This window comes from Emys orbicularis, chromosome 5, assembly GCF_028017835.1.
Source record: "Emys orbicularis isolate rEmyOrb1 chromosome 5, rEmyOrb1.hap1, whole genome shotgun sequence".
Classification (NCBI taxonomy): domain Eukaryota; kingdom Metazoa; phylum Chordata; order Testudines; family Emydidae; genus Emys; species Emys orbicularis.
The window spans coordinates 116,034,192-116,060,992 of record NC_088687.1 but is presented as its reverse complement, the minus strand read 5'-3'; the positions used below and the strand labels follow the sequence as shown (position 1 = coordinate 116,060,992).

At 43.4% G+C, this 26,801-nt stretch overlaps 1 protein-coding gene across 1 annotated transcript in view; it reads left to right on the top strand.

Moving 5' to 3' along the window:
• CC2D2A (coiled-coil and C2 domain containing 2A) overlaps positions 1–26,801 on the top strand; it is a 118,183-nt gene continuing 91,382 nt past the window's right edge. Inside the window, exons 1-5 of the mRNA XM_065405183.1 lie at positions 1–39; positions 4,848–4,934; positions 5,366–5,468; positions 23,051–23,139; positions 25,252–25,353. Coding sequence (XP_065261255.1) covers positions 1–39; positions 4,848–4,934; positions 5,366–5,468; positions 23,051–23,139; positions 25,252–25,353 — 420 coding nt within the window. The remainder of the gene's footprint in view (positions 40–4,847; positions 4,935–5,365; positions 5,469–23,050; positions 23,140–25,251; positions 25,354–26,801) is intronic.

Below are 26,801 nucleotides of genomic sequence, written 5' to 3'. Positions count from 1 at the left end.
ATGAATTTCAATGAAGAATCCCAGATGATGGCTATGGAGGTTAGTCTGATTAGTTTAATTATTAAGGCAAAGATGGATTATGGGGCTTTCTTTCTCTGAACATTATAGGGTTTTGTTCCTATCACACTTTTGCCAGTTACCCAAATAGTAATATAATGGTCTCTTAATATAGCAGTTAATTGTCCCTTGGGCACATGCAAGTGACTCTCATTCTAATTGACAGGGGTTATTAAGAAGAGAAAATGTCTTTCTGTGCAGAAAAATCATAAACATAACACAATGTGCTATAAACCTTTTAACTTATACCAGTTTTTAATTTTATTGCTAAATCACTGATCATAAGATGCTTTTGCTTTTTATTGAAGCTAATGTTAAAAAAACATATAATATATAGGTTGAGAAAAGAGTGTCTGTACATCTGGGTATAGTGCTTAGATTATTCACAAATATAAAATTTGTTTTTAAAAGTCATATGATACATAGAGTATATAATCAGCAATAACCCAAGTTTAGGTGAATAGATTTAACAATACAGTTTAGATATGAGAATCCGAAGACTCGGGTACATCACTCATGAAAAGTTGTACAGAGATTTGGTCGTGGAAACAGGGCTGGCCTTACCATGAGGCGAACTGAGGCGACTGCCTCAGGTGCCAGAATGTGGGGGGGCGCCACTAGGACCCAGAGTGTAGAAAATTGTGTCTGCTGCTGGTGCATATGTATTCTCTCTGCTCGAGATGCACAGAGATGATGGAGTGCTATGCTGGAGGAAGGAGGGCACAAGAGACATAACAGGCAGGCAAGAGAAAAGGCGAGAGGGAATAACAGAAAACAGCAGGAGCTGCAGGGAGAGAGAGGAGGAGGAGCCTCTTATATAGCTCTCTAGCACCCCCAGGAGCCTGGACTGATTAACACCAGCTTCTCAGGGAGCTTTCTGTTTCCTGCTGCTTCCCTGAATCCACTTAAGGAGAACAGGCAGTCAACTGAAGTAGTAGAGCCAGTTAGGCCCTTAAGATGCTGATATCTTCCCTCACTCAGGCCCTGCTACCAGCCTGCTTATTTGTCTCCTTCAATTGAGTGTTGAGAGCCACTATAGCTGGCACAGAACAGCAGTCATGAGTGAAAGAAGAAAACGCCCCTCTGGGGCAGCATTCAGAAAAAGAAAGAAAGCAAAGGAAGCTTTTCTATCTAAGCAGGAAGGAGCTCTCCTGAGATACGTAGACACAAATGTTCATAGTGAGTCTTCCAGCCCCAGTGAGGATGTGAGTGGTGAGGAGATGCCTGATCTTCCAGTTAGTCAGAGTGCAGGTGACCTGGCAGCTACTGCAGCATCCATATCTCCATCTCAAATGGATATAACCATGTATATTCCTGAAGAAAAGTGCAGATCAGAGAAGAGTGTGGTGGAGGCGCAAGAAACAGCTGCTGCTGAGTTTAGTCCCTTAAGTCTAGATGATCCAGGACTGTGGACCCACTTGAGCCTGAGGGACTTCCTTGTACTGCATGGGCCACAGCAAGTGAAAAACTTCATGTTCCCCAAAGACAATGAAAATAGAAGTTTCCATCCAACACATTACTGGTGTGAAATCCCCAATGGTGACAAAGTGGAGAGGCCATGGCTTATGTACTCAAAAACCCAGAATGCTGCATACTGTTTTTGTTGCAAACTCTTCCAGTCTAATGTTCCAGCCACATTGGATTCTACAGGAACAAAGGACTGGAAAAATCTGGCTAGAAAATCTGGCATGCCATGAGAAGGCAGCAAATCACCAGAGAGCATTCTATAGGTGGAAAGAGCTTGAGATGAGACTAAGGTTAATGGCCACCATAGATGATCAGCATCAAGAGAAGATTGCATCAAAGTCTCTTTACTGGCAAAATGTTCTGAAAAGGCTCATTGCCATTGTGAGAATGCTTGCTACCCAAAACCTAGCACTGCGTGGCACTTCAGATGAACTGTATGTGCCAAACAATGGAAACTTCCTTAAAATGTGGAGCTGATGGCTGAGTTTGATGCTGTACTCCAGGAGCAACTAAGAAGAGTCACCACCCAAGAAAGGTACACACACCACTACCTTGGAAAAACAATTCAAAATGAGATCATACAGTTACTGGCAACAAAAGTCAAACAGAAGACTGTGGCTGATCTGAAGTCAACAAGATATTACTCTGTTATTCTGGACTGCACACCTGACATCAGCCATACAGAACAAATTACTTTAATGGTGTGTTTTGTAACAACAACAGAACCTAGTGAAAATATCCCTGCAATGGTGACTGTCAGAGAGCATTTTCTAGAATTTATGGACATTGATGATATTACAGGAGCTGGTATGACAAATGTGCTTCTTAAAAATCTGGAAGATACAGGAATTGCAATAGCTGACATGAGAGGTCTGGGCTACGATAATGGTGCCAACATGAGAGGAAAGAACAGAGGAGTGCAGACACGGATCTGAGAGTTAAACCCTCGAGCTTTTTTTGTTCCATGCAGTTCTCATCCATTGAACTTGGTGGTCAGTGATACAGCATCAGCTTCTAGTGAGGCTGCTGAATTTTTTAATGTAATTCAAAGCATCTATGTATTTTTCTCTGCATCAACTCATCGATGGCAAATTTTGAAGCAACATCTGGGAACATCCTCTCTGACACTGAAACCACTGAGTTCCACATGATGGGAAAGTCGAGTGGAGGCGATAAAGCCTATCGAACACCATATTGGGAAGCTAGATGATGCCATAGTTGCCATTATGGAGGATAATGCTATGACAGGAACTGTTCGTGGGAGAACAGTGGCAGGGGGAAATGGAATCACCAGAAACGTACATAACTTCGAATTTCTGTGTGGCTTAGTGTTGTGGCATGACATACTGTTTGAAATAAATGTTGTAAGCAAGAGACTCCAAGGTGTTGACCTTGATATATCTGGAGCAATAGAACAACTGGACAAAGCAAAGTCATACCTATAGTCTTACCGGTCAGATGAGGGATTTCAAAACGTTCTGAAGAGTGCACAGAAGTTGGCAGAGGAACTTCACACTGAAGCTATTTTCCCACCCATTCAAGAATACAAGTTACCGAAGAGGAAGACATTTTGATTACGAGGCACGGGATAATCCCATAAGAGACCCCAAACAACAATTCAAAGTTGAATTCTTTAACCAGGTGCTAGATTGTGCAATACAGTCACAGCTGAAGAACGTTTCATGCAGCTCAAGGAACACAGCGGTATATTTGGGATGTTGTATGATATTCCAAAACTCCTCACTATACCTGAAGATGACCTACACCAGCAATGCAGGGCACTAGGGACAGTGTTGACACATGATGACATGCGCAATATTGATGCGAGTAATTTAGGTGATGAACTGAAAGCCCTTTCAAGATAAATTTCAGCAAGATCAACTCCAAAGGCTGTTCTGGAATATATGTGCACAAATAAGATGACCACCCTCTTTCCAAATGCTTCTGTTGGTATGCGCATACTTCTAACACTTCCTGTAACAGTTGTCAGTGGAGAACGCAGCTTCTCCAAGCTGAAGTTAATAAAAACACATCTACGCTCCACAATGACACAGGAGAGGCTGGTTGGCTTTGCAACCATCTCAATAGAGCATGAGCTGGCCCAGACTGTGGACCTTCAGCAGGAAGCAGTTCAAATCTTTGCAACCAAGAAGGCAGAGAAAGCACCACTTTGATTATTCAAACAGATTAAAATGCCAGTGTTTACTATGCAGACAAGAAAAGTTACATATGTTGTTCAGGTGTTTGAAAGTTAAGTGTTACTTACAATTTTTGAACAAGGCATTTTAAGTTGTTAGTTTTCCTTTATTGGGGTAGGTAGCAGAGCAGTACCATGAAAGGAGTAGAACAGGAAGAAGGCAGAATTGAGACCTTTCAAAGTTTTGGCCCAAGCGAGGGGGCATGGGGGCATTTGAGCTCCCCGCCTCAGGTGCCAAAATGTTGTGGGCTGGCCCTGCGTGGAAAGCAAAATATATCAATGAGTGGAGATTGTTCCTCAGTAATTGAGAATTAGGTAGGTTGTCCATTTAGAAAATAAAATTCATGAGGAAAGTATTTCAGTTACTTTCCTGACTGCGCTTCTCATCGGCACTCCAGCTCATCCCTCCTGGTATTGCCGATGTCCAGTGATGCATTTAATGTAATGACATCTAAAGAGATTTATTATTGTAGTGCCTGCTATGTGCCAGGCATTTTCCAAATACTCAAAATGGACAGTCCTGACTCTGAGGAGTACACAATCTAAGGACAGACAAGTACCATAGACAGGTTAGGGGAAAGAGAACTGTAATAACAATATGCATGTTATATACAAGTCAACTCGATTACTATAGAAAATATTAAATGTCCACGTACATTTTGATGATCATGTGAGTTAGTTACAAAATCAAGAAATTACTCAGTTTTCAAAACCTGTAAAACTGTTTTTGAAATGTTAAAATGACTATTATGTAATTTTGGAGGTAATACTTTGCAGTAACATATGAGAGTTGTGACGTTTTTTGCAGAAGGTAAGATGATTTGTATGTGTGAATAAACGGCACGTAGGTACCTTTACAAGAGTAGAGTAGCGGACCACGTAAATAAAATGTAAGAGCAAACATATTGCTAAAGGAAAGCTTCTTGAGGTCAGACTGATAAGCAGCTATATTAAATATATGAAGCACAGCACTGCTTGGGGCCAGGCACACTTAGCGCCCTTGAGGCCAATGGGACTATCTATGCACGTGCAGAAGGGCTGGCGGGACTGGGGCCTACATAAGCCGAACAAAATCCAGCAAGAGCACTTCGGCGTGACGCCTGGTTTTGTTAAACCCGTGTAACAGGAGCTGCTAGGCGAGGACCAGGACCAGGCCCAAGCGGAGAAGCTGAAGCGGACTCTGAGAGCTCAGCGGCGGCGAAGAAAGCAGCCCGTGAGTTGAGGACGGGCAGCTGTAGAGCTGCTGCCCACTGAGCGCGGCGGTGACCCTGCCTAGCGCCTCACGGGGCGTCCTGCTCTGGCTCAGCGGCGCCTCCTGGGCCGGGGCCCTTTGAAGTTAGCGCAATTGGTTTCCATGGTCGGGGCAGGGCTTCGGGAGACCAGAACTACCGCGTATGCGCGCGCGGTGATTCAAGCGGAGGCGGTGGGCGGGGCGGGTGGAGCTTCCCTGGCGGCGAGGGGACAGTTAGGGCTGCTGCTGCGCGTGCGCACCTGGAGTGTAGGCTGTTGCGCGGGGGGCGGGGGATTGCGGGCACGCGGGGCGGGAGGGGAGTATATCCGGGTTATGGGGGAGGGGGCGCGGAGGGGTTTCCGTGGGTGAGCTGCTGTTCCTGACATTCGGTTCCCTCCCCTCCTCCTCTGTAGCTGCTGGAGGCTGTTGGTCCCGCTGTGCTGCTGGCGGAGGAGGAGGCGGAGAAGGACCGAGCTGGGATGGCGGCGCCTGCAGCCGCTGCCCGGGCACCGCGCAGTAAGTGTGTCTGAGTGACCCTGCTGGCCCGGGGGGGGGTCCCGCCTGGCCTCAGCCCCACCCCCTTCGCGCAGAGCTGCGAGGGAGACCCGGGGGGCACCCACCGAGGAGCGTGTCGGGGACGCCGGTGGGTGAGCTGCAGGCGGAGTTCCAGGGGCGGCAGCGCCGCTCAGCGAGGGGTGGCTGGGGAGGACTGTGGGGCAGGGCCGGGCAGGGCGCTGCTCTGCTACTTCTGCCCGATTTGGTGACTGGCAGGTGCTGTTCGCTTGTTTTCATGCACAGCTGGAGAAACAGCGCATGATAATTGAATGCAACTGCATGTTTACCTTCTATATAACCAGCACAGAGCTAGGTTACCATTATGGAAAGGGCTGTGTACTCTTTGCTTATCCAATGAATTTTTGTCAGTACAGTGAAAAACTTCCTCTGATTAAAAATCTGGAAATGTATTAAATATTTTTCTCAGTTAAAATAAACATTTTAAATCGTTCGGGAACTACACAATATTTTTGTAATATTCCAGGGATCAAACTCTCAATTTATTAGACTATATTTGAATGTTATATCTGACACTTAAGCATCATTCTGTGTATGATGGTGTATGAATAATATTTTGATGACAGGATTATTTTATCACTATTGTTGTCATTCATCTGCCTACAGGGCCGGGGTTCTCGACAAATTTTTCAGTGGCCTCAGCATACGGCCACCAATTCTTGCTGGTGGCCGTTCTCACTCTTTTCCTAAAATACTTAATTAGCTTTAGGAAAACCAAATGAATATGCAGATATACATGTCTAAATCATTGTAACTTATTTATTGATAGCTAGTAAGTCTGTTGTGAAAAGTGATATTAACAAACGTACAAGTATCACTTTTCACCGCAGACTTACTCAGCACTGGCAAGCCTGGAGGGTCAGGGGAGGCAGTGAGGGCGAGGGGAGATGGGGGTTAGGGGCTGGAGGAGGTAGCGGGGGACTGGAGCCTGAAGCCTTGCGGCTGGACGACGGGGCCGAGGGACGAAGCCTGAGCCCTGGGGCCTGCCATCAAGCACCACCTCTGAGAAGGCGGGGAACTCACTGGCTGCCTGCTCCTACAGCATTGTGCCCCAGGTGACTCCAGAAGGGGGCAGGGCCCAACCGCTGCTGCTAGCCCAAGCAACCAGCACCAAGGCAGTGCATCCAGGAGCAACAGGGAGGGAGCACTATTTTGCCCCCCAATCATAGCCCAGGAGGCTGTGGCCGCAAGAAAAGCCCTGGGTGGCGCATTTGAGAAATGCTGCAATAGAGGGCAAGAATGGAAGAATATACAGTAACTCCTCGCTTAACCTTGCAGTTATGCTCCTGAAAAATGGGACTTTAAGTGAAACGATGTTAAGAGAATCCAATTTCCCCATAAGAATTAATGTAAATGGGGGATGGAGGGATGTTAGGTTCCAGGGAAAATTTTTTCACCAGACAAAAGACTATTCTATATATATACACGCACATACACACAGTATAAGTTTTAAACAAACAATTTAATACTGGTACACAGTGATGATGATTGTGGAGCATGGTTGAGGTGGTGAAGTCAGAGGGTGGGATATTTCCCAGGGAATGCCTTACTGCTAAATGTTGAACTAGCAGTCAGCTGAGCCCTCAAGGGTTAACCCATTGTTGTTAATGTAGCCTCACACTCTACAAGGCAGCACGAATGGAGGGAGGGGAGACAGCATAGCAGACAGAGACACACACCCTGTGTTTGAGAGAGAGAAATGTAAAAGGCCCCTTTAAGAACACTGACCGCACTCTAAGTACACTGCCTTTTTAAGTAGATCAGCAAGTTGAGACAGAAGCTGCTGCCAGGAAGCTCCCTCCATCCTGAGCCCTGTCGTGTCTGTCCCCTGCCCCCCCCCCATGGAAATGGGGGTAAGCAGGGGGAAGGGGGACACCCTGACATTAGCCTTCCTCCTCTCCCCCCCCCCCCCCCGCACAGCAAGCAGGAGGCTCTGGGGAGCAGCTCCAAGGCAGAGGGCAGGAGCAGCATATGTTAGTGGGGGGAGGGACAGCTGAAGTGCTGGCAATTGATAGCCCCTGTTGGGTGGCTGCCAGACAGGGAACTCAGGGGAACGGGGCGCTGAGAGGGGGGCTGCCAGTCCACCCTGGTTCCAAGCCCCCACCAGCTAGGTCCAACAGGCTGCTCTTCCTGCAAACAGTGGACAAAGTAGGCGGCTGCCAAATGTTATAAGGGAGCATTGCGCAACTTTAAATGAGCATGTTCTCTAATTGATCATCAACATAACGAAACAACATTAACCAGGATGACTTTAAGTGAGGAGTTACTGTATTCAAACATATGCACAAAAGGGACTCTACGAGAATATTTTGCAGCAGAACACTTCATCATGGAGTTGGGGAGGATGAAGACAGAAAGTGCTATCCAAAAACCAAGTAACTTAAATTTTGCTAGACAAAATTGTTCTTACCTTATTCCTGTCAAATATTTTAGGGAACAGTAGTACCATCAATTTTATAATGAGATTTTTCACGGAGTGCACAAATGAGAAAAATCACCCATTTTACAAATGAGGGAAATGAGAGTTAGGAATCAAAAGGGAAAATTTCTAAAATAAAATGAAATATATTAAGAGTGATTAGAACAGACTAATTTATTGACAAGACAATCTTTGTTACAAACTCTTAATATATCATTTTTATTTTGACGTTTTCTAAAGAAAAATTTCCAGTTTGAAACAACTTTTTGTTTTCAGACTAATTAGCTTAAATTTCAAAAGGTTAAAAATACAGAATTATCAGAATATTATAGTTGACACGCCCCTTTACTGCCATTGGTTATTTTCAGTTGCAAAACTTTGAGATTTTGACTTTTTGTCCTCCTTTGGGATAGCAAAATTTTTTTGAAATCCATTTCCTACCCAGCTGCAGTTTTTAACTGCAGGTTATTTCCCTACAACAGACAGATCAGCAAGAGGATGGTGTGAAAAAACCACTAATCCAGCAGATTCACCTGATTATGCACGGGTCTCGTTTCTGTGTTGATACAATTAACTTAGAACCCTGTAAAGTTTATAAATAGTTTAAATTTGTCTCTCTATTATGCTTTTGCATTTATCAACATTGAACTTAATTTGGTATTGTACTGTCCATTCACCGAGCGTACTTAGGTCCCACTGAAGTTCCTCACAGTCCACTCTGCACTTGACTAACTTAAATAACTTTATCATCTTCAAATTCTGCAACTTTACTGCACACACACACACCCTTCCAGGACATTAATAAATATCTTAAACAATGTGAAACCTAACCTGGAACTTTTAGGCTCTTGCTATTCATCATTTGCCATGATGAAAACATTTATTCCTACTCTGTTTCCTCTCATAGCAAGTTTTTATCTGTGACAATACTTTGCCTCTCACACTGTGACTACTTAGTTTCTTTAGAAGTCTCTTCAGAGGTATATGTTTATATTGACTAATTTTAAGGCAGTAAAACAGCAATCTGTTTTCAATAAATTGAGGGATAAATTTTTTAAAGACTCCTAAGTGACTCAGGTACTGAGGGTGGGATCCATGAAAGTACTTAATCACTCAAGTCCCTGTTTTGGCTCCACTGCAACCCCCAAAACCGTTGCCAAATGCTGTAGGTGCCTAAATTCTGTGCCCAAGTTTTTCACGGTGATAGTTCTAAGGTGTCTAAGTTTCTGCTTCTGGGCATGTGCACTGCTTTCTCCCTCTAGGCATCTGGATGCTTGTCTCCCACCTAAGCTCCAGAACGATGGTCCCAAATGGCAACTTCACGCCACCGTCTCCTGTGTCACTGGTCCCGATGACAGGAGTGAGCCATATATAGTTTCCACTGGGTTGGGGACAGTCTTTGGTTGAACTGCAATACCCATGGCTTAGGCCATATCAACATCTATGAAGTTGTCCACTGCCTGGAATCCATGAGTGCCCACTGTGGCAGAATTTGGTAAGGCTCCCCTGGTACATGGAGGCAGACTTGGACTCACCATTCCTGGGGTATGTCTTGGCGAGGAGTGGGGGGGTGCATTATGTCAGGACTCACCCAGGTCAACCCCCTCTACCAGGCCTGGGTGTGGTTGTTTCTTGAACTGCGTTGTGCTAGAGCTCAGGATGGACAGTTGGCAAAAGTATGGCTGATCCTCCACAGTAGAAACACAAGCTGGGACAGTGCTCTTTTTCCTCAGGGGTCACATGGCAGCGGGCACTATCCTGCTACATGGGTTCAGAGTCCGGGTTGAGATTGGTACTGAGGGTCACTGGTCAGGTAGTAGCACAGACCCCTTCTTTTCCTCACATTGCTTGCTGAGCCTATTGTCAGTATGGATGACAAGGCTGATGAAGGCCTCCACAGGCTAGCCCATCCTTAATCTCCTCACATAGTCCCCACTGGAACTGGTAGAGCCGGGCCAATTGGTTCCACTCAGAGTCGGAGACTAGTCACCAAGAGTGGGCGATGTCATGCTGTCTGGAGTGGCTCACGTCTGTGAGTACCTACCTTGGGGAGACTGTCAGAAAAAAGGGCAGATACCCTAAACTGTATCTATAATTAGATTTCACCAAGTCAGTAACAAATGTGAACTCCTGGATCACTATACCAGTTTTATCATGGAGTCACAAACAATCCCCTTAGATTCTCCAGTCTGTCTTCTCACCCAGAGAAACTGGACTTTGTGATAAATCACACCACATTCAGGTTGCTCCCGGTCCCAAGAGACCAGTCACTTACCCCAGATCAATTGGTACCCTAGATTTTACACCAAAGACAATGCTGGTAGCCAATTCCATAGTAAATTAACTATAGGTTTATTAGCTAAGAAAAGGAAATTAGAGTTATTGAGAGGTTGAAGCAGGTAAAATATATGTATAGGTGAGTCACAGTCTATAATTCCAAATGGTAGCAGAGATGTAGTAATCTGCCAGTTTCCCAAAAGTCTCTCAGGACTACCCAGAATGACACTGGGAATCTCCATCTTCTTGTTCCATTATTCCCCCCTGTTAGAATCCAAACAGTCCAGAGATGAAGGATCTTTCCTTGAATCCAATACTCATAGGTTCTTGTGGCACCTTTAAGACTAACAGAAGTATTGGGAGCATAAGCTTTCGTGGGTAAGAACCTCACTTCTTCAGATGCAAGAAGTGCATCTTGCATCTGAAGAAGTGAGGTTCTTACCCACGAAAGCTTATGCTCCCAATACTTCTGTTAGTCTTAAAGGTGCCACAGGACCCTCTGTTGATTTTTACAGATTCAGACTAACACAGCTACCCCTCTGATAATCATAGGTTCTTGTTACAGAAAACAAGCTGAGAGGGTCACTACTCACGTGGTCTCTTACTTTGATGATGAAAGAGTGAGGAATGCATTGCAAATGGTTTCTCTGCCGAGTTTACAAGACTGTTCACTCTAACCTTGTTTGTCTGGGACCAAGCTTAGAAGGAATTGTCCAGTATTGCAGAAGTCCCAAAGCATATTTGTGTGCATCAGTTTTCTCATTAGTGTTAATCAATGAAGAGGAATTGAGGTGAGGTTACAAGTGTCTTTGATCCAACAAATCAGAACACACTTTCGCAAAGTAACAGGTTTCAAAGCAAATAATCATGCTATGTTAGATGTTTCTAAAGGTAAATATGCCCCCTCCTCCATACCAAGTAAGTAGACTCCTTAGTTTAAAGAGCACAAAGCTTCAAACAAAGCCTAGGACTGTCCTTTAAGGAGAGCAGAATCAGCAGCAGCATGGCTTAATCACAACACCCTTTTTCTGTTTGAATGACAAGGGAGGGCCTACCTTAATCCTGGAAGGTAATTTACACCTTGAGTATGGTGTTAATATGTAAGCTATATATGGCTTTAATTGCATAATCTAGTTATCGTCTGTCACCAATAATCTTGTATAAGGATCTTGATTAATTATCAATCTCACTGTTACATTATGTAAGTTGTGTGATAAAACCCCTCCCAATCCTTTGGCCTTTTCATTTTTACAACCTTTTTATTAATTTAATTCCTTATATAAATATGAAATCACCCTTTATTCAGGCCTTGGCAAAGAAAGATTTTTTTTTTCCAAAGGACAGAGCAGAGCAATGTTTGGCTAAAAAAACCTGAATATATTACTAATGGTATGATTGGAGATAGCTAGAAAAAAATATTTACTTGAAATGTCAGTGTTCACAGCTGTTCAAAGAAAAAAGCCACACGCTCCAAAAAACATCAGCAAAAGAGGCCACACCTTTTGTCGGCCAATCATTTTACAAAATGTTTACTTTTCCAGTAGAAAAGATGAATTGTGAGATATGGGACATAAGGGATAATTCAGCTACTTCTTAAAGAGCAGGAAAAGAAAATAATTCACATGGAGGAAGGACAAAAAAAACCTTTGCTTCTTCAAACAGCAAAAAAACAGCAGACATCAGTCAATGCCAGGTCTTCCAACAGTCTCTGAAGAGCATCAGAGAAACTCAAGAATTGCAATGAAAATGAGGGGGATTTGTGAAGATGTGGAGAACATTATGTAGTTAAAGTCCTGACCCATAGGTAGCTGGGAAACAATATACCACAAAAAGGAAAATATTTAAAAAAATCTGGACTATTGGGTGTATAAACATAATATTGTCTATTATAAAATTCCACAGACCTTTGTGCTATGTTCTTCTTTGACATGGTATGAACGCTACATTAAACTGAACACCTGTGAAATGAGATAAGTGGACTGTCTCAAATGTATAGTATAGGGTGAAAACATAATCTTGACCATCCAGTCCAGCTGGAAACACTGCAGTACATATGAAGAAACATTTCTGTTGTGCATAATAGGCCATTATCATGAAAAGCATAAACATTTCCCCCATCTATATAAATATACAATAGTAGGCCTTGGACAGAATCTGCTTCGTCTTTTAATTCAGACAGCCAAACTCTGCCTTCAGTAACCTTGTGGAACTACTTCACATATATTATTTAATACTTTTAATGCAGTAGCAGCCACAGGCCCTAACCAAGATTGGGACCACGTAGTAGGCACTGTACAAACTCATACCAAGACATAGTCTTTGCATGAAGAATTTACAGTCTAAGAGGAGGAAGAGGAATACCACCAAATGTGAAAAAGGAACCTCTAATAAAATTAGTCCACAAAGAGGTGTGTCCATTCATTGTGAATGTAGCTACTCAGAAGGGAGGCCCAGGCCCTTTGGAAGCGAGGATTGAAAAGCAGAAAACAAACAGTAAGTCTCCTTTTCCCCAGCAGCTTAATAATCTAAATCAGTATTTCTCCGTCATTTTAGGTTGGCAACCCCTTATTTGAAGTCAAAAGTTTTTGCAACCCCCTCTTCCATTTGCTATAAAAAAAAAAGTAAGACGAGTATCAGTAGTAACAATAATTTGTGTGTGTGTTTTGAGAGGTTGACAGAGAATACATGACCTTAAAGGGTAAGGATGTGGAAGGAGTGAAATTTTCTTTGCTTTAGAGCATAATTTCAGTGCCTTGCCAACAACCCTGAGTGTCTTTCATGTTCCCCCCCCCCGGGGATCACAACCAACCTAGAAACACTGTTCTAGAAATCATCCTTTGATCCTCATATTTGAATCTGATGTTCTGTCCTTGCATCAAAGTTCTTTCCATTATTGATACAGTGCTGTATCTTCTGAGTAGCGATCCTAACTCTTTTAGCTACCAACCGTGGACACACTTTTTCCTGGATATAACCCAGTAAACTTACTGTACCTAGCCCATAGCACATTTGCAGCCAGGCATAGAATCATAGAAATGTAGGGCTGAAAAGGACCTCGAGAAGCCATCAAGTCCAGCCCCCTGCTCTGTGGCAGGACTAAGTAAACCTAGACCATCCCTGACAGGTGTTTGTCTAACTTGTTTTTTAAAGCTTTGAATGAGCGGGACACCATAACCTCCTGTGGAAGAGTATTCCAGAGCTTAACTGCCCTTATAGTTAGAAAGTTTTTCCTAATATCTAACCTAAATCTCCTGTGCTGCAGATTAAGCCCATTATTTCTTGTCCTACCTTCAGTGGACATGGAGAACAATTGAGCACCATCCTCTTTATAACAGCCCGTAGCATATTGGAAGACTGTGATCAGGTACCCCCTTAGCCTTCTTTTCTCAAGACTAAACATGCTCAGTTTTTTTAAGCTTTCCACATAAGTCAGGTTTTCAAAACCTTTTATCATTTTTGTTACTCTCCTCTGGACTCTTCCCAGTTTGTCCACATCTTTCCTAAATTGTGGTTCCCAGAATTGGACACAGTACTCCAGCTGGGGCCTCACCACTGCTGAGTAGAGCGGGACAATTACCCCTCATGTCTTACATACAACCCTTCTGTTAATACACCCAAGAATCATATTGGCCTATTTTGCAGCCTCAACACACTGACGGCTCATATTCAGTTTGTGGTCCACTATAACCCCCAGATCCTTTTCAGCGTACTAGCACCTAGACAAGGGGTGGCCAACCTGAGCCTGAGAAGGAGCCAGAATTTACCAATGACCATTGCCAAAGAGTCACAGTATTATGTCATGATTATATACGTATATGTATATGTGTGTGTGTGTATATATATATATATATATATGCACACACAATCATTATATAATTTGATAATGTATATTTATTGTGCATTTATAATGTATAGTTAACAATAACAACTTAACGTTTTACTTAGTGGGACTTCTGTCAATCTTTGCTTTCAACAATTCTCTTGAAGTTTAGTTGGTGTTCAGTTGTGCTCACACACAGCAGTTCTCTTAAGTGGCTGTCTGTCAAAACGGATCGCTGCTTGGATTTCACATGTTTGAGTGTCGAGAAAACACTCACAAAGATAGGTCGAGGCAAACATCGAGATTAATTTTAGGGCTGCGCCTCTGATGTTGGGGTATTTATCCTTTGGTACAGATTTCCAGAAAGTAAGGGTCCCCTCTGTCTTCTGAACAGATTTCAATCTGTCATCTTCCAAAAGTTCTATTATTTCCATCTGGGATGTTGCTTCGTCAGTAACTAAAGGGGGCTTCTGACAATCGGCTTCAGCACTAAGAGAGTCAATCAGAAATCTGATTTGAGGTCTTTTCTGCTGCAAATCTTGGAATCTTTCCTCAAAACTGTCCTTAAGATCTTTAATCATGCTCGCATATCTAGTTGTGCTCCGTTTTAGGGGTTCTGCTGCATCTTCTTTTGATCTGTCTGGAAGTTTTGACCTTGAGGGAAAGTGTGTCAGCTCTCCCTTAAGCATTTGTCTGTGAAACAACTGCAGTTTGTTCATGAACGCAAATATACTTTGCACTAGTTCAGACAGCAACCGGAATTGTCCTTGTAAGTCCACGTTTAGTTTATCCAAATGCAGCAGCATGTCTGCAAGAAATGCCAAGTCTAGAACCCACCCAGGATCTGTTAGCTCAGGGTGTATTCTTTGCTTCTCCTCCATAAACAATTTTACTGGTTCCAGGAGCTCGAAAAAATGTGAAATAACTATACCTCTCGAGAGCCATCGAACTGCGCAGTGAAATGGCAAATTGGCAGGGAAGTCGTCTTCATCCAGTTCTTTGATTAGATTTTGAAATTGTCTGTGATTGAGTGCATTTGAGTGAATGAAATTCACAACGTGCAAGACTGGTTTCATGATGTGATCAAATTTGAGATTTTTAGATCCCAGTGAAATGTCCAAAATTCAGGAAAGCTCTCATCAGACTTACAAAGCCCTACTAATCCATTCACAGATCCCCACATGAACGGAGCCCCATCTGTTGCAATGGCAGTGAGCTTCTGTAAAGGGAAGTGGTGTTTTGCAACTAACAACATCAATGCCTCCTTTAGATCTTGTCCACGAGTTCTGTCATTTAGTGGTACGATATCCAGGAGTTCTTCCCTTACAACACAGTCGTCAGACACAGTCCGGACAAATACTGATAATTGAGGTTTATCCTGTACATCGCACGACTCATCCAAAGCGATGCTCAAATACTCACACTGTTGAAGTTGAAAGTGCAGTTGCGAATCAATGTCACTGTTCAGGCCGGAGATTCTGCGTTCTATTGTGTGGTGTGAAAGCTGCAGGCCAGAAATTTTCTTCTATAGATTCTTGTTCTCTGATGACAGGATTGAAATCACATCAGTGAGGCACATTTTTATAAACTCGCCTTCAGAGTAGGGCTTTTTTGCACGGGCTATGTGCCAGGCCACATAATAGGAGGCTAATGTTACAGTCTGCGATCGTTGGTAAATCTGGTGAAGAACTGGGTTTCTACATCGGTTTGTTTTTTCAAAGTTTTCAGTTTTAAAGTGCAGAATTCAGAACCTTGTGGGAATTCTTGACCCATATGTGCCTGGCTAGAAGCAAAATGACACTGCAAGTTTGAAGTTTTGAACTGAGAGATACACATTTGGCAAAGAAGACACGTGGCCTTACCATTACGTTCAATGAAGAAGTACTTATTCTCCCACTCCTGTTGGAAGCCTCGATTTTTGTCTGTGTATTTTCTTTTCCATTTGCACTTGCCTTCCATTGTTAGATGGTGTAAGAAAAATTTTGGTTAAAAATTTCCACACCAGCTAGTAGTCACTGTGTACTTTATTCAAGGAGATAGGCTCCGGCCAGGGGTTGCTGGACACCTGGCTCTGCCCGTGGCTCCGCCTCCCACTCCACCCCTTTCACCAAGTCCCCACCCCCACCCTGACCCTTCCTGCCCCTGCCCCACCTCCGCCCCACCTCTTCCCGCCCCATTCTGTCCCCACCCCCAGTGAGTTGTTTCCTTGCTCCTCCCCCTCCCTCCCAGAGCCTCGTGGTGCGAAATGGGCAGCAGGCAAGGGGACGGAGGGGGGAGGCTGTGCACCGGGTCCTCGCTCCTCCCTCCCCCAGCGCCTCCCGCCCACTGCTCTCAGCTGTTTTGCGGCATTGTGGCGGCTCTGGGGAGGAGGCGGAGGAGCAAGGACGTGACACCCAGCCCCCCCCTTCCCTCCTGAGCTACCTCAATGCCGCGAAATAGCTGAGAACAGTGGGTGGGAGGCGCTGGGGGAGGGAGGGGGCCTGGGCGCCATGTCCTCACTCCTCCCTCTCCCTCCCAGAGCCACAACGCCACAAAACAGCTGATCGTGGCGGGCGGGCAGGAGGGAGGGAGGGCAAACGCTGATGGGGGGGCCAAGCTGGCACGCGGGAGGTGCTGGGGAAGGGGCGGGGGACTAATAGGGCTGCTGGTGGGTGCTAAGCACCCACCATTTTTTCCCCAGAGTTGGTTCCTGGCAGGAGCCGCACATTTGAAGAGCCGCATGCGGCTCCGGAGCCGCCGGTTGGCCACCCCTGACCTAGACAGTTATTTCCCATTTTATAGTAGTGCATTTGATTTTTTCTTCCTAAGTGAAGTGTTTTGCACTTGTCTTTATTGAATTTCATCTTGTTGAATTCAGACCAAGTCTCCAGTTTGTCAAGGTCATTTTGAATTTTAAACCTGTCCTCTGAAGTGCTTGCAACCCCTCCCAGTTGGTGTTATCTCCAGATTTTATAAGCATATTCTTTACTCCATTATCCAAGTCATTAATGAGCATATTGAATAATACTGGGCCCAGGACTGAGCCCTGCAGAACTCCACTAGATATGCCCTCCCAAATTGACAGCAAACCATTGATAACTACTCTTTGAGTGTGGTCTTTCAACTAGTTGTGCACCCACTGTGACATACCAGGTACAATCCAGACTAATGAACAGCTGTGTCAACCCTGCCGTGCAACCTTGGGTGCCTTACAGCACCTTGCTGAAGTAGCTCCCACCTGGACCACTCACAGACAGCCTTTCAGCATACAAGTCACACTCTGAATGTCGGTATGTAACTGCAGCCTGCCAGCCACACTTGGGTTACACTCTGGCTCTCACCAGCCTTGGCTATGTGGGTGGGTGACCCCAACACACACCTAGTCTCAGATTTTCCCCTAGAAACATAAGTCCTGTACTGCCAGAGCCCTCTCCTGGACAGTACAAATCTCCTGGGTCAGTTATTCCATTAAGGGAATAATATGACATAACTTGTAACCCCAAATAGTTACCCAGACACTTCAACTTGAACACACTGGATTAGATAAAACAGTAAAAACGAGAGATTTTAAGCGAGTATAAGTAACAAGGCATAAAAGTCAGAAATGGTTACAAGAAAAATAAAGATACGATGTTTACTAATCCCTAATTTAAACGGTGTTAGATTCAAGCAAATTTTCTCACTACATGCTTTCAACAGTCTTACTGACCAAACCCTGTAGATCAGGACCCCTCCCCCAGTGTCCAACATATGCTTCCTTTGTCATTTTAGGTGCAGTGAATACGGTAGGCAGAGAGAGAGGGGAGCCTTGAGGTGTTTGTCCCTCCTTTTTATTGTTTCAGACCCTCTCTTACAAAACATTTCCAGCTGGGCACTAGGAGACAAAGAGTCTGTGTGGAACAATGTTCCCCACTGGCTTTTTCTCACCTGTTCGGGCTTTCTTTGTTTCCCTTCCTGCTTGATGACTGTTTACTGCTTAAGCAAAGTGCACGTCCCTTTGTTTAGGACAGACCTGTTTGCCAACCTCAGTTTGGGCAGGTCTGTGGGGTTTGGGATATGTGTTAGTAACATCATACAGAGAAATCTTTTCAGTATTGCCACATATTTTATGAGGACAGCACTGACCAGCAAATTATGAGTTTTCAAATGATACTTTACAAGGAATATTTTGCACAAAAATTATTACAGTAGTGTGTAGGGTATGGATACAGGGATGGATTCTGTCACACCTACCTTACAGTAATTTCATCTAGACCATATTTCCTTAGTTTGCTTATGAGAATGTCACGTGCAACTGTGTCAAAAGCCTTATTAAAATCAAGGTATATCATGTCTACTGCTTCCCCCCATCAGCTAGGTCAGTGATCCTATAAAAGAAAAAAAACTTACAGCAAAAAAACTTCAGGACCAGACTCCAAAGAGAAACTGCTGAGCTCCAGTTCATTTGCAAATTTGACACCATCAGATCAGGATTAAACAAAGACTGTGAATGGCTATCCAACTACAGAAGCAGTTTCTCCTCCCTTGGTGTTCACACCTCTACTGCTAGCAGAGCACCTCACCCTCCCTGATTGAACTAACCTCGTTATCTCCACACTGATTTATACTTGCCTCTGGAGATTTCCATTACTTGCATCTGAAGAAGTGAGGTTCTTACCCACGAAAGCTTATGCTCCCAATACTTCTGTTAGTCTTAAAGGTGCCACAGGACCCTCTGTTGCTTCCTATAAAAGAAGTAAATTAAGTTAGTGTGGCATGATTTCTTCTTGACTTGACAAATCCAAGCTGATTATTCCTTATAACCCTATTATCCTCCAGGTGCTTTCAAACTGATTGCTTAATAATTTGCTCCAGTATCTTTCTAGGTATTGAAATTTGGCTGACTGGTCAATAATTAACAGGGTTCTCCTTGTTCCCCTTTTTAAATATAGGTACTATGCTTGCTCTTATTCAGTCTTCTGGAACCTTTCCTGTCCTCCAGGAATTCTCAAAGATAATTGCTAACGCTCTGAGATTGCTTCAGTTAGTTCCTTAAGTACTCTAGGATGAATTTCATCAGTCCCTGCTGACTTGAAAACATCTAACTTACCTAAATATTCTTTAAGATGTTCTTTCCCTATTTTGGATTGCATATCTTCCCCCTGGTTGTTAATGTTAATTGTGTTGAGTATCTGGTCATCATTAACCTTTTTAGTGAAGACTGAAGCAAAACAGTCATTAAGTACTTCAGCTTTCTTGATGTCATCAGTTATTAGCTCTCCTTCCCCACTAAGTAGAGGAACTACATTTTCCATATGATGGTTTGTGTAAAACCAAAAAGATTAGACACCCTTATCTTTAATATGGAGTAGCACCCTGTGGAGCTCCCCAGAACTTTAAAATGGAGGTGCTTCCTGGAGGACTAAGGGTGAAATCCTGGCCCCATTGAATGTGTCTCAGAAATTATCTCTTACTGAACAGCCTTTCACTCCAATCAGAATTCAGCATTTCTTTCTGGGACCTGTAGTATTCATAGACTTTACATCTATATGAAAGATAATCGTTTTTAGAACTTCACTTTAGGCGCTCTTTATATTAATGATCAAACTCTTGCAAATCACAGAATTTCTCTAATGGAAAAGTAAACGTAATAATTTTAAAGATGATTTTACCATCATTGGATAATTTGAAATTCATATTCCCATGTGCCCTGTTGCCTTTGCTTTCCTAGTCTGGTGTCTCTCTTTGAGACTTTTGCTAAGGAAGCACTGCTTCATGCCATTTATGCCAATTACACATATATGTGGTTACTTATTTATTGTTTCTGTTACTTTCAGAGAAAATTTGCTCACTTTAAAAGTAAACTGTTTTTCTAACTTCTAGCCATGTAAATCATCTTGCAATCTAAAAGTCAAACTGTGTTCTTTCTGGTTCAATGACTTATGCATCACCAGTACTAAAGATGCTCTAGATCAAGCTGTGCCCGCATTTTCACCTCTGAAACTCCATTGATTTCAATGGGACTGCACAAGTCTAATTGAGTGCAGAATATGTCCTTGAAAATTAGAATTTAGTTAACTATTCTTTTGGTGATGCATGAGCCAGAGTAGAATCTATCTTCCTCTCATAATAATACAGGCTCTATAGTGCTAAGAGTTAAAAATACTGTGATAGAAACTAATTTGCCACTAAAGCAAACATGACTAAGTACACAGAGGAATCAGATCTGTCAAGTAAAAAGATGGCATTTTCTCCTAGTCACTGTTCTGACCAGACCTGAACTTGAAATATATTCTGAATTTTTAGGCCCCTATCCTGAAACAGTTTTTCATGTGTTTATGCATGGAAGTGCTATGGCCTATGTCAACGGTGGGTAACCTACAGCCCGTGGTCAGGATCCGGCCCACTGCGGGAAGTAAGCTCAGGTTGCCAGGCTGTTAAAAGTCCAGTCAGCTCCTGGAAGCGACCGGCATGTCCCTGTGGCCCCTAGGAGCAGGGGCAATCAGGGAAGCTCCACGCGCTGCCCACACCCCCAGTGCTGGCTCTGCAGCTCCCATTGGCTGTGAACCGTGGCCAATGGGAGCTGCGGGGGCAGTGCCTGTGGGCAGCATGCACTGCACAGAGCCCCCTGGCCCCTCCGCCTTGGGGCCGGACATGGCGACCGCTTCTGGGAGCAGCACGGAGCCAGGGCAGGCAGGGAGTCTGCCTTAGCCCCCCTGTGCGGTCGACCTGGAACTGCCTGAGGTAAGCATCGCCCAGCCAGAGCCTGCACCTTGAACTCCCTGCCCCAGGTCGGAATCCCCTCCCGCACCCTAACTCCCTCCCAGACCCCACAGCCCCACCCGCACCCCAGCCCTAACCCTGAGCCTCTTCCCGCACCCAAACTCCCAGAGCCCGCACCTTCTCCTGCACCCCAACCCCCTGCCCCAGCTCTGAGCCCGCTCCTGCACTCTAAACCCCTTGGCCCCAACCTGGAGCCTCCTCCTGCATCCCAACCCCCTCATTCCCAGCCCCACCCCCAAGCCTGCACCCCCAGCCGGAACCCTCACCACCTCCCACACCCCAATCCCCTGCCCCACTCTGGAGCCCCCTCCCACACCCTGAACCCCTCATTTCTGGCCCCACCCCAAAGCCTAGGGGAATCCCCAAGCCTCCACGCCCCTGCTGTGTGGCCCGCAACTGATTTTTTCTGTAGGTCAGTGGCCCCTGATAGAAAAAAGGTGCCCCACCCCTGGCCTATGTCATATTGGTCAGAGTAGATCAGTGGTTCTAAAGCTATTTATCATTGTGGGCCGCATACGCAGCTCTCCACGTGTTATGTGGGCTGCGTCCATACATTATATATACTACCTGTATGGCCCTGGGGATGTCACATGGACGACAGCTGTGTGATGATTGGGCCGCAAGCAGCCTGTGGTCTATGGGTTGAGAACCATTGGACTAGATGATCACAGTGGTCCTTTGTGGCCTTATAATCTACAAACTGACATCCGTGGTACTAGCATGCGTGCAGGTGTCTGCAGGATCTGGACCTTAATGTTGAACATATTCTGCTCCAGTGCAAATAAGGAAAATGACACAACATGAAGGGCTTGAAGCTGTGAAGAAGCCAACAAGGTGTTGTCTGAAAATACTGAAAACTGTGATTAGCATATACAATGGTTGCCAGCTATTGAATTTGTTTTAAAAGGCTCAAGATGAGTATACTGGTGGTCCTCACCCCTGGAGCGCCCCAGGTGGCCTGTTGTAGCATTGCAATTATGACTCTGCCTCAGTTTTCCCCAGTGGGGTTCAGTAAGTCCAGTGAGGCTTATGTATATTGAACAGTACACCTTCAAAGGTCTAGTTTATTTTACCCCAAAGTGGAACATTATACAAATAGGCGTTCACTCCAGCATCTTTAGCTGGAGGGGGAGGGGGCTGAGTTAATTTTAGTCCATCGGCCCCACTTACATTTAGAACTGCTACCCGCAAGGCCCTCTTGACATGGAACCCTCTTCTAGAGCCAGTGCCTCTTTTCATGAGCTAGGGAAGTGTTTCTCCACTTGGGTCAATGTCCTCCACAGAGGTCAAACTGCAATGATCCTTCCTTAGGACAGAATATAATTCCTCTTATCTGGGGCTTCTCTTGCTATCTGGTGAAATCCTTCCACCAGGGACAGGTTCTACTGTGACTTGGCACTCCTAGCTCTTCCCTTTTGGAGCCTCTCCCACTTAGGAGCATTCTTCCTTAGTTTCCTTTGCTGGTGAGCCCCATCAGTTTGGGATCTTTCTCATTCTGGGGACGGTTCCTCTCACCGGAAGCTTCTGTTCTCTAGCCTCTACTGTGAGTAGCTGCCTTTTATCATGCCCAGGTGCTTCACTGCCTAATTAACTGCCCCAGTGAGATAATTAGTCCCGGGTGAACCTGAATTGCCTAATTCCCCTTTATGAAGTCTGTCAGAGGTGGGCTGAGCCCCTGACCCCTTCAAAAGGCCAGCTACCCTGTGACAGTGAGGAACTAGATTTTTTTGATAGTGTTACATAAAAAAATAAGGTTTTACTTCATTTTGGGGCCATATATACCTTTGAACAAAGACTAGTACATAGACAATGGGTATCTTGTTTTAAGGTTTATTTTGGAATTGTCGTGGGGGGGTATTCCTTTAATCATGATTGATTATATATAATACCATATAATATTAGAAATGGCAAGCTCAGAACACCAGAATATAGAGCACATCAGATAATTAACTGTTATTTAATGGAAAGAAATATATATTGATATATTGTACTCTGGATGGGTCAGATCTCATCACTTGTATTTTAATTTAATTTTGGAAGGCAAATCTAGCTGGGCTAAAGGAGTTCAACTGCTAGCCTATAAGGTTTGAAACATGGAAACCAAGACTTATTTTTCATTCTCAAAATCAAGTATGTGTATATTTTAATATTTTATCAGCCAGAGGTCCTTCTTTCCACATCCTGTAAATATTTTGAATAGCAAGTCTTTTATATGATTTAAGATTCTGTCACCAAAATTCTAGATTTCTCCTGATTTTCCTGTTTTAGGCTTGCCTCCTGTCCCTTCTACCTCAAGAACAAGCTTTGCAGAATTTTCCATTAGGGAACGGATGAGAGAAAAATTAAAAGCTGCAAGGGTGAGAATGCATTTATAAAGGATTTTATTGTATTTGATAGGATTTATGAAAATGTAATCAATCTTCCTTGTTTTGTGCTGCATATAATTTAATGAATTAAATTTGCCTTTGTAACTTGTTAATATAATATTTTATATCTGTACAGATTAGTTCCCAGTAGCTGGTTTTGATGTTATTTTCTAAACAAGTTAATTTGATTCTTGTTTGTAATATAAAAAATGTAATGTTTGGAAAAACCTTGCCGTTTTAACTGCGAGTCAGATCCTGCCACTTTTATGTTGAGTAAGTACTACTTTCCATGCTGGGGTCTTGTTGAAATCATTGAGGCTACTTGTGGAGTAAAATTACTGTACAGTGTAATAAAGGGAAGCAGAATCTGGCTCTTTATAATAATTTAAGATGATTATGCAGTAAAAAGAATCTTTCATTAATATTACATGGAGTAAGTAGGGCTGTTGATTAATCACAGTTAACTCACAAAAATTAATCGCGATTAAAAAAATTAATTGCGATGAAAAAAATTGTGGTTTTAATCGCACTGTTAAACAATAGAATACCAACTGAAATGTATTAAATATTTTGCATGTTTTTCTACATTTTCATATATATTGTATTCTGTGTTGTAATTGAAATCAAAGTGTATATTATTTTTTATTTCAAATATTTACACTGTAAAAATGATAAACAAAATAAATAGTATTTTCATACAAGTACTGTAATGTAATCTCTTTGTCATGAAACTGCAACTTACAAATGTAGATTTTATTACATAACTTCACTCAAAAACAAAACAATGTAAAACTTCAGAGCCTATAAGTCCACTCAGTCCTACTTTTTGTTCAGCCAATCGCTAAGACAAACAAGTTTGTTTACATTTACAGGAGATAATGCCCTCTTCTTATTTACAATGTCACCAGAAAGTGAGAACAGGCATTTACATGGCACTTTTGTAGCTGGCATTGCAAGATATTTACATGCCAGATATGCTAAACATTCGTATGCCCCTTCATGCTTCGGCCACCATTCCAGAGGGCATGCTTCCATGCTGATGATGCTTGTGAAAAAAATAATGTATTAATTAAATTTGTGACTGAACTCCTTGGGGCAGAATTGTATATTCCCTGCTGTTTTACCCGCATTCTGCCATATATTTCATGTTATAGCATGGTTATAGTTCAAGGTCTCAGATGATGACCCAGCACATGTTGTTCATTTTAAGAACACTTGCACTGCAGATCTGACAAAACACAAAGAAGGTACCAATGTGAGATTTCTAAAGATAGCTACAGCACTCGACCCAAGGTTTAAGAATCTGAAGTGCCTTCCAATATCTGAGAGGGACGAGGTATGGAGCATGCTTTCAGAAATCTTAAAAGAGCAACACTCCGATGCGGAAACTACAGAACCCAAACCACCAAAAAAGAAAATCAACCTTCTGCTGGTGACATCTGACTCAGATGATGAAAATGAACATGCATCAGTCCTCCCTGCTGTGGATTGTTATCCAGCAGAACCCGTCATCAGCATGGACTCATGTCCTCTGGAATGGTGGTTGAAGCATGAAGGAACATATGAATCTTTAGCTCATTCGGCATGTAAATATCTTGCGATGCCGGCTACAACAGTGCCATGAGAACATCTGTTCTCACTTTCAGGTGACATTGTAAGCAAGAAGTGGGCAGCATTATCTCCTGAAAATGTAAACGAACTTGTTTGTCTGAGCGATTGGCTGAACAAGAAGTTGGACTGAGTGGACTTGCAGGCTCTAAAATTTTACGTTGTTTTATTTTTGAATGCAGTTTTTTTTTGTACATAATTCTACATTTATAAGTTCAACTTTCATGATAAAGAGATTGCACTACAGTACTTGTATTAGGTGAATTGAAAAATACTATTTCTTTTGGGTTTTTTTACGGTGCTAATACTTGTAATCAAAAATAAATATAAAGTGAGCATTGTACACTTTGTATTCTGTGTTGTAATTGAAATCAATATATATGAAAATGTAGAAAACATCCAAAAATATTTAAATAAATGGTGTTCTATTATTGTTTAACAGTGCAATTAATTGCAATTGTTATATGACCAAAATTTCTTTTTGTTTTTTCTTAGTCTAAAGCAGAAAGTGCTTTACTGCAAGAAGGTCCAAGTCCAAGACCAAGGCACTTAAAAAGCCTCAGGCAGAGAGAGTCAGAAACCAGATGGGATAAAGAGGTGAGAAATACAATGTGTATGTGTGCATGCTCCATATGCTGTCATTTGAACAAGAAAGTGAAGGTAATAAAACTGTCAGTTGTTTGAAAGCCATTGTGTAAGATCATTTTTATTGCTCTTTTTTATATTGTCTGCTAGACAGAAAGCCAGATATCCGGGATTTTTCAAGAATTAGCTAGTTAACAGGAGCCTTTCCAATTAATGTATTTCATGTACATGCTATACATACAGTATTAAATTTCCTCTTATTATAGCATAGACTTCAAGTGAGGCTTCTGTCACCTAGAGATTAGCCTTTCCAAGCTCTGTGCTCCTGTTTTACCATGTTTTAAGATACATAATTGCTATACTTGAACCAAAAGGAGTATTTTATCTGTAAATAGTGTGCTTTTATATTTTATTTCTGTTAGAGGTTACACAGATAAAGCTATAGCTTTATATAAAGGTACAAAGCTATAACAGCTAAAGAACTCTCACTTTTTAGACGTATTTCTTTGTTAGTATTTTGCATCCTTTGATTCCTAACCCCTTTAGGTTGATAAGGGGGCAGGGCTCACTGAGGCTACATCTACACTACAGGGGGGGGTCGATTTAAGATACGCAAATTCAGCTACGCGAATAGCGTAGCTGAATTCGACGTATCAGATCCGACTTACCCTGTTGTGAGGACGGCGGCAAAATCGACTGCCGCGGCTCCCAGTCGACGGCGCTTACTCCCACCTCCACTGGTGGAGTAAGCACGTCGATTCGGGGATCGATTGTCGCGTCCTGACGAGACGCGATAAGTCGATCCCCAAGAGATCGATTTCTACCCGCCGATTCAGGCGGGTAGTGTAGACCTAGCCTAAGGGAGAACAGGGTTTAAAAAGTCCATTCCAAAGCCACCAGGGGAGCTAGCAAGCAGGAGCAGCAATTGGGAGTTTTGCGAGGCAGTTCTCCAGGTGAGGGAGGAGAGACTACATGATCCTCGAGGTGAGTTTGTCTGTTCGGTTGCTTGCTTGCCATGTTCTTGCTTGATTAAATATTACAATGTGGTGTATTGTGGGGGCTGCGTGCTGAGCCTACTGACATGCTAGGCTAGATAATGAGGCTCTAGCCTGCTGTCCTTTGGTCCCTAGCTGCTTTAGAATCACTTGACAAGCGGGTGGGGTTAACTCAGGGAGAACTGAGATTTTAAAAATCAGGTCCTAAACTACTGGAGGAGATAGCAAACAGGGGAGTTGTGAGGCATGTGAGAGGCAGATACACCTAACAAACATACTCTGAACTTAGACCACTAACACCCCCACCTCCCCCCACAAAAATACCAACCAACCAAAAAAAACCCCTGAAGACTAAAAGTAATGCAGGCAGTAGTCCAGCATCAGAGTGAGGGCGATCTAGTTTATTGCACTGAGTGCAGCATATACGATTACCTGTCTTTTGGGCAGGTGTGCATACGGTGCAAG